The following is an 8,564-nucleotide window of genomic DNA, read 5'->3' as shown; positions in this document are numbered from 1 at the left end:
TCTGAAAGCCAGTGGCTAGGAATCACAAGAAGTGAGTGTGTTGGGGTGTGTTCAGGATTGCTTTTGGGGTTCTCATACACATCTGGTTGGCCACTGTGAGAACAGGACCCTGGACTAGTCAGGTATTTGGTCTGACCAAGGTGGTCTCTCCTTGTGCCCTGGCATCTCCAGGTAAGACTGGGAAGACCCATGCCTGAAATTTTGGAGTACTGCTGCCAGTCCATGTAGACAATACTAATGGACCAATGATCTAACTCATTATAAAGCAGCCAGTTTTGTAAGTTCCTGTAATCAAGACAAAAGACGGAGAAGCCTCAGAACTAGGAAACTCAGTCAGAGTGTAGCAACGCAGGACTTTTTGACAATACCTTTTATGGTGTAAATGTTACTCAGAAGCAGCATTTTAAATATCTCTAGAACTGTACCAAGTCATCTTGCAGAAGGGGGGGGGGGGACACATCTGAACGCTTCACCGTGTTGCAAAAAAAATCTAGCATATGTGAGGGAGTGTTGCTCAGTCTTCTCCCTGCTGTGAGAGCTTTTCAGAGACAGCAGCCCATTCAAGCATGCCATTTTGCCACCTGCCTTATGGAAATGTGTACAGCCGAGGAAGGGCAAGACCATCTCACATTGATTTACGCACATGTTAAATTTGTCCTGTCATAAAGCATCCAAGTGCTTTTCCTCAAATTAATGGAGTTCTTAAATCAGCTGCCATGGGAGACTGACACATTTCCTGAAGTTTGAACTTCTGTTGTTAAGAACAGAAAAAGATACCCAAAGCTCCCCACCCCTTTATGCTGTTTTGTGTAATGCTAATGTTTTCATTGCAATTCAGAATGCTGCTTGCATCAAAGATGTGTTACACATGCTGTAAGACTCTTATCAGCCGGTGTGCATGGAAACAGTGACATCCAACACACACACACACACACACCCCTATGCCTTTTGGTGCAGTTTTATTTTTGGATTTTTAGCAGCAGAGCATTTCTCCGCCGTCCTTGATCTTTTAATAAATCTACCCTCTCTTGTGTACTGAAATGTCCCTGGCGTTTTGTGGATTACGTTTGGAAGGCTGGATACACTGCTGCACTGCCCATGTCTCGGAAACATGTTTTTAAAAAGGGAAGGAAGAAAGAGACACTCTGGAGTGAAACTGACATACCTTTTTAGAAAGGTGTCTCCCTCCTACACATTCTATATCCTGCACTGTGGAGAATGAATTAGGACTTTTGGGGGAGGTTGTGCAATGAGGAGGGACACTGCACACTTCTCAAGATAACACAGGGTAAATAGAGGCATTGGCAAGTAAACCCATAGGGCTGCCTACTAGTTCCTACAAGCTTGGTTGTATCAATTCCCCTCCCCGCTCCAAAGCAGCATTTTAAAGGCTTGTTAGATGACATTTCTTTCAAGAAACCAAGCAAAAACCAATGTAAAACTCAAGAAAAGCCCAAAATTTATTGGGAGATTCAAATCCAAACAAATATCACAGTGTGTGCTACATAAATCTTGGGCCCTGTCCCTTATATCAGGTGTGGGGAACCTTTGGCCCTCCAGATGTTGCTAAACTACAACTCCCATCAGCCCCAGGAAGCACGGCCAATGGTGGGAGTTTTAGTTCAGCAACATCTGGGGGGCAAAGGGTTCCTCACACCTGCCTTTGATTATCAAATTCAGAGCCACCAGACTGTCAGCATTTTGAGGGAATAGTTCAGCTGCATACCAAAACATTAGGCTTTATTTAGCATTTAAAGTGGTTGAATCAATCGTCGTCCTAGCGCAACAAGTCCACTTTTTGAAAAAGAAAAAGGACACCAGACTTTTTGCCGGTTGGAAAGTGACAGGAAATACACTGGTGAACAAATAAATAAAGGGAAAGAAATGTAAACACACTGCAAAGAAATTGGGATGAATTCAGGACAAATGCTCATTGCCTTATATGGAGGGCACTCCACAATAAACAAATCAGAAGGAATGCTCATTAAAGTCTTGCTGAGACTTGGCTGGAAGAGCTGGGAGGCACAACCTACCTCAGCTGTGCCCATATGGGCACTTGGCACAGCACAAAGGTACATTGCATGGGGGTAGAGCGTCTGTGTGTTCCTATGTCCACAGAACCACCACCCCCTTTACCAGAAAAACTCTTAATATTGGGATGGGCTTGGAAAGTCTGCACTTGGGAGTTCAACCAGACAGAACATTAGGGATGCTGCTGGTCCCTCAACCACCTTGTTGCCCAGCAGCATCCCTGACCGAGCTGACAGCTACACGCCCCTGGGCAAGCCAGACCCTCTCCTCTGCTTCATATCTCAGTGCATCTCCAGAGAGTTTGGTATTAGAATTATCAGTTCCCTGACATGGGCTTCCTATACGAAGGCAAGATAACAGAGGCTCCTGGGTGTGACAAGAAGGTTGTGTGACCAAAGCCACTTTCCCCACCCCAGAGAGCACCGATTACCAAGCAAAACTCATGGGCCTCATGCTGCCTCTTGCTGTGCAAAGAGCGAGGGTGAACTAGCTTATGCACCTGCCCTTGTTACAGCAGCAAGCTTAGAGGAATGAAATGTAATCCAGAAGCATAAAATTTCTTTTCTCCGACTAAAAGACCCTGGCGAAGCCAAGGTTTTGTACCGCCCATCATCAGCTTTTCCTTCCATTGTAGTCCTACACACGCTAACTTGGGAGTAGGCCCCATTGAACTCAGTATGACTTATTTCCGACTGGCCTGCACATTCTGCTCCACTGAATCCAGGGACATTAGCCTACACTGATGTATACACAGAGAGAAGGCAGAGCTATCCTGTGGTTCTGGTTGTCCCAGCCCCTCTGCTAGGGACTTGGATAGGGTTGGGAACCTTAGGCCTGGGGGCCAAATGCAGCCCTTCCGGCCTCTCCATCTGTTCCTCAGGGCTCTTTGCAGGCCACCCACCTTCCAAAGGCCATACCCCTCACTGGCCCTGATCAGCAACCTCCTCCATTCCTTCGCATTTCTCCCCCTGGCTGGAATGTGTTTTTAAATGGTGGTGGTGCTTCTTTCTTGCCAGGATGAAGCAAGTGGGGGAGAAGAGAGACTATAGAGAATTCAGGTTGTGCCTGGCTAGAATGCAGCCTACTGTACAAAAGGTGAAAGAGTCAGATCTAATGCTCTAAGCACTTTTGCCTCTGCTCCCACCCATAGCAGGAAGGAAGGTGGCCCCCAGAAGGTTGCACCTTAAGGGAATGTGGCCCTTGGGCTGAAAAAGATTACCCATCTGCTGTAACAGAACAACTTGGGTAGGTCTTGAGAACCAATTTTCATTCAAATGAGGGTCTCAAGACACCATTCTTCCAAGATCTGTTGCTATGCCTGGTTTCCTGCAGGTAATGCCTTCTCCTGCCAATACTTTGCTTTCATATTTCAATGCAGAGCAATCCTTGGCATGTTTACTCAGATGGAAGTCCCTCTGTGTTCAATAGGCCTTACTCCCTTGTCACTGCGTTTAGGATTGCAGCCTAAAGGAGATGGCTCAATGATCCAGTCATCAGCTACTCACACTTTATCCTCCTTGCAGAGTTAAGACTGTGTAGGTGTTCACTTCACAGTGCAAAGAATATTTTTTTTCAAAGTTATTACTGATCTTTGAGAGGCTCTGCAAAAGAAACACATTTTTCACCCACCTGAGGTTAAGCACACTGCGTGTGCAGCATTGTAAGCCTCCATTCTCAGCTTTGTTTTACTGACACCACAAAGCCTCAGCATTTGACAGAAGAACTGAAGGTGCAAAGTGAAACAGCAGTTCTCTTAAAATTTCACAGCAGTCACTTTTAAAAACACACCCACCCACTGTTTCATGTCTTTGTAAAATAGAGACAAACATATGTAGTGTCCACAAGGGAGAAGACATTAAAATGTGAAGTGGACAAAAAAAGGATTCCAAAATAATCTATCGTGCTATTTTATTTCATCGCCAATGAATTTAAAAAAAGAGATTACGCTCTTTTGAGCCTCTCCTTAGAACAACCCTGCGCTATAAAACTCACAGACAGTAGAAACTCAGCTAGCAGGAGCCAAACTCAACTATATACAGATAAATACCAACCATATGGCCACAGTGCTGAGCTTCAGTTAAAAACACCCTCACAGCCATTAATGTACAATCTCCCCTGAGAACATCTTGCATGTGGTGCCGGTGGAAGAAAGCCATGTATGCCATGGGGGACTGGCAACATATTCTCAGAGGTAGGAGGTGGTGGCATGCCTCCCTGGCTTTGTTCTCCTGCTCCCGTGGGAAGCACAGCCATTGTTGGCCTGAACTCTATGCATTCCTGGTAACAGCTTGTGCTCTGAGAGGCAGCTTGGAGAAACACTAGGTGCACCACAAGCCTGGAAACCTGCCTTGCAAGTACATGGAGCACAAATCCAAGCTTGGCCCAGCTGCAAGGACTTATATGCCCAACTGGCTCAACTGGAGAGAAAGTTTAAAACATTTTTATATTAACAGGAGTCAGAAGAAAAGGAACAAGTTGAAGAGGCCAAATGGCAGGACACTTTCTCTCCTTGGATGTAGATGATTTTTTAAAAAGTGCTCAGCTGCCCAAGATTTTGGTTTTGGGGAGTAGGAATATTGGGGAGGCAAAAGTTCCACCTGATGTGCTCGATAAGAGATGGAAGACCGTTTCACATGTGTACACCTGCCTCTCCAGATGAGGGGACAAAGTGACAGGATTGTGCTTACAAGATGACCTAAGAGACCCCCCTGAGCTAGAAATAGGCTGGCACACTCAAAAACAAATACACACATTCTGAAAATAAAGATGCACGTTTCAGCATCACATCATCCCAGGCGCTGCCTTCTACTGCTCCATCACTTCTCCCTCCCACCCCCCACCGCAGGTGTTCTGAAAACAGCAGGGGATATGGAGCCACCCAAGCACACCTGGATCCACTACCAAACACCTTTGTAGGTGAAAGGCTGCAAGTCCCACTCGCCATGCCTCATGGATAAGCAGCAGCACCAACAAAACCTTCTGGGGGACGGGGAGCTCAAGAAACGAGCCTGAACCCCTCTGTTTTCTTGCCATTTCACTTCGCACTGTGTGAGAGATCAGCATCCAAGTAGATCTCTCCTCATTAGCATAGTAGAGCCCATTATGTGATCAGGCTCCTCCCTGCAGAGAGGCCCTGCCTGGCCCCTGCCTGTGGGTACACCCTGCATGTGGCTCCAGCCTGACACCACCCGAGATTGCTAGTTTGCTTTGAAGACGTCCTTCCGCAGCCGCACTTCCTTCAGCACCCGGGCCCGGAAGGTGTCCCAGTCCTCATCCCTTTGGCGCTTCATCCCCACGGCTTCTTGCACCTCCGGGCAGTGCGTCCGCAGGAAGGGATTGTACTGCTTCTCCTCGCCGATGGTAGAAGGGCACTTTAGGAGAGAGAACGAGACAGGCACACAGTGAGCATGGACAATGGGCAGCACAAAGCAGTAACTCTCCTCCTAGCTGCTTTCGCGTTTGCCACTTTCCTTTGAATGAAGGGGAGGGGAGGCCAGGACTTTGGCATGTTGGGCAAATTGGACCACCTCAGCTTTATACCTGGCCCTTTTTGCTCTTTCGAATTTGACCTCAAACGCTTTTGATCTTGGCCCGTGAGTGGCTTTTTGCAGGATGTGAAAGCAGTACAGACAACATAAAGCTCCCCATCGGGCCATGCCAGCTTTGGCTTTGGTGATGTTTTGCATAGATCCCAACCAAGCTATTGCAATGGAGCCTCAGTTCTCAAATGTCTCCATTGACAAACAATTTGGAACCGAATGCCAAAAACCCGGAAACCTGGAAGTAGAACGGCTTGCACTGCATGTTTTTCCATTTTTCCAAAGGATTTTGCCAACCGCCCATTGATCCTCGGTTTTCGAATGTTTCGAAAGTCGAACGGTCTTCTGGAACATATTATGCCCAAAAACAGAGGTTCCACTATACCAGTATTGCTACTCAAAAATGTAATTTAATTCGGTGTTAGGTTATAGCATTGCAAAGACCACCACTGCTCTCTGCACAGATGGCTCACAGTTATTATTATCATTTATTAAATTTATTAGTCACCTTTTTTTGCCAACTGAAAACGACTTACCAAAAGCACAGACATACCTTAAAACCACAGAACATTCCGCCCACTCTAAAAGGCCATAGATAGTTAAAAGCCAAAGGCCTGGTTAAAAAAGAATGTTTTTGCCTGGCGGCCAAATATATGCAAGGTTAGCCTCCCTGGGAAGAACATTCCATAAATGGGGAGCCACCACCGAAAAGGCCTATTCTCATGTTCTCACAATCTGGGTAAGTGGAACAGTGGAAGGAGTAGACACATAGATGCAGGTGAGGTTCAGATAACTGCAGAGAGAGATACTATACAAGGGCTGGTGAAACTAGCCCAAGCTCTGCAACAGAAATGAACCCAGAAGGAATTTAAGACTTAGGTAAGCAACAATGATGAAAATGGGCAGCAATTACAGGCACAGGAACATCACAATGAAAGAGACTGAGGTGGAGGGGGCAGGGGACAGTGGCGCCCAGCAAAACTGTGGATGGAGTTTCCACACGCATGCTTGCCTGAGTACTTGCACACTTGGTTGGGTGTGGTTAATTCCCCCCCCCCCCCGATTTTTTCAGGTGATACCTGAAAAGCAAGCTATTGATATCTCACAGAGAGGAAGGCAAAGTGCATGGCAAGCAACTGAGGCAGCGAGACCACAGCATGCAAGAATTTGCCAAGAGACCCACAACCTCCCAGACAAGCAGATCCCAGCTGAGAAAGTACCACCTGCCACATTCCCCAGGCTGGTTTTGCACCAGACAACCACCCCATTCCAGACTTCCAGAAGGGAGGAACCAAAATCAGAAACCAGATGCCTGCAGTTAAGAAGACAGAGGCAGGAAACTCCCTGGACAGGTGTTACCCAGCTGCGCAAGAAAGCCAGGAAGCTGCTCTTGGATGAATGCCATGGCATCTGCAGTGGATGGAGGCGGCTGGACAAAGAGGGCCTTGGAGAAGTGGGCATGTGCCCGATGCACAGGAAGGGAAGGGGAATGGCGGGAAACAAAGAAATACACACACACACACACACACACACACACACACACAGTGCCAGCAGGTTGAGTCTCTTGTCTATAAGAACACTCCAAGATCCATCAATTCCGGCCCCCACCCCAGCCACTTTTCTCCAATTCTCTCTTGATTCTACAGGGACCACAGCTGATCTGAAAGAACCAGCTCATGCATGCATGCACCCACCCCTCTCACCGTGCTTCTCTTCTCAACCCGCTGTTGATTCACCCACTGTAGCTTCTGCTCCAGGACGGGATTCTCCAGCTCCAGAAGGCGTGCAAACATTAAGCACTCTGAAGCATACTCGTGCCCTGTTAAAAAAAGAAAAGGAGCAGGCAGTCAAAAGGGGCTGCGCTGATGCAGGGATTCATCCTGCTGAGTTTCACTCCCAGTGACCCTCTAGTGCCTTCACCTCCAGCCACTGCCCTACTTCAGGACCAGCATAGAAGGAGATGGGTATCGTTTCTGCCCGTGCAGCTCTTCCAACTCCTACCTGGCCAAAGCAGTGTGTCTTCAGCAAGATCAGCTGCTGTGTCCAGCGATGCCAGCATTGTTTCTGGCGTCCCTTCAAATATCCGACCTGAACGGTTAAGGAACAAGGAGTTAATTTCTACAGGGAAGAAGCACAAAAATAAAGTGCTTCCTCACAGCCAGACAGAAACAAAAGGAGTTGCTTTATACCAAATCAGACCACTGATCTGTCTAGCTCAACATTGTCTCCACTGACTGATGGCGGCTTTCCATGATTTCAGACAGGGATTGAACTTGGGACATTTGCACGCAAAGCAGATGTTCCACTGCTGAGCTACAAGCCTTCCTCTGACACCTTCTCTCCCCTTAAGTGTCTCCTCTCTCACAGACACTGCACACCTCCCAGAAACGAGGACCAAATCCCCTCTCTTCTCTTCCCATCAACAATCTTGGCACTTGTTGTAGATGCCTCCACACAAATTAAGCACTGGGAGCACAAGTGCAGCTGCTGCCTTCTAGTGCCTAGGGGAAGCTTCCATATGTTGAGAAGCACAACCTCCCAGGAAGCAATGGCTATCCTATATCCCCCTTCCCCACTGACTTACCACAGCCGGAGAGGAAAAGGAGGTCTCCTGAGAAGAGAGAGGCTGGCCCTTCAAAAGGTTTGCCATCCAGCACGTACACCATATGCCCCACAGTGTGTCCCGGCGTGAAGAGGGCCTTGAAGTTCAGACGTCCTATCACAATGGTCTCTTTATCTGAGAGGGGACTGGAATGCAAAGGTTGGGTTTGAGATCATGAGGAGGAAGGAAAACCATATTGCCAGCCTGGAAGACCTTAGCATGGCCCATAGGCCAACCGAGATGTTGGCCCCCACCAAGGGCACAGAAATCACACCTCCGTGGCTAGGAGGCTGTCTGCCTGTCTGCATACTCCTCCACTGCTCTGGGCGGCTGGGCTGCAAGCGTTGGAGGGAGCGCCGATATAGCTCCTTACCAATGGTGCAAAAGAGCCT

The 8,564-nt window shown here is 47.8% G+C and overlaps 1 protein-coding gene across 3 annotated transcripts in view; it reads right to left on the bottom strand.

Annotated features, from left to right (window-relative positions):
• Nucleotides 1-1,436: 1,436 nt before the first annotated feature.
• The window catches only part of LOC308460609 (putative hydrolase PNKD), a 34,874-nt gene continuing 27,746 nt past the window's right edge, over nucleotides 1,437-8,564 (bottom strand). For all 3 annotated transcript variants that reach the window (XM_080977195.1, XM_080977193.1, XM_080977194.1), the window contains 4 exons: nucleotides 8,155-8,318; nucleotides 7,572-7,658; nucleotides 7,274-7,389; nucleotides 1,437-5,402 (listed from right to left, as the gene is read on the bottom strand). In XM_080977195.1, the coding sequence (XP_080833321.1) occupies nucleotides 5,229-5,402; nucleotides 7,274-7,389; nucleotides 7,572-7,658; nucleotides 8,155-8,318 (541 nt within the window). In that variant the 3' untranslated portion in view covers nucleotides 1,437-5,228. The remainder of the gene's footprint in view (nucleotides 5,403-7,273; nucleotides 7,390-7,571; nucleotides 7,659-8,154; nucleotides 8,319-8,564) is intronic.

The sequence above is a fragment of the Podarcis pityusensis genome (assembly GCF_964106645.2).
Source record: "Podarcis pityusensis genome assembly, chromosome: 1".
NCBI classification, from domain to species: Eukaryota; Metazoa; Chordata; class Lepidosauria; order Squamata; family Lacertidae; genus Podarcis; species Podarcis pityusensis.
Note: the sequence above shows the minus strand (reverse complement) of the source record. Positions and strands in the feature narration are given on the sequence as shown.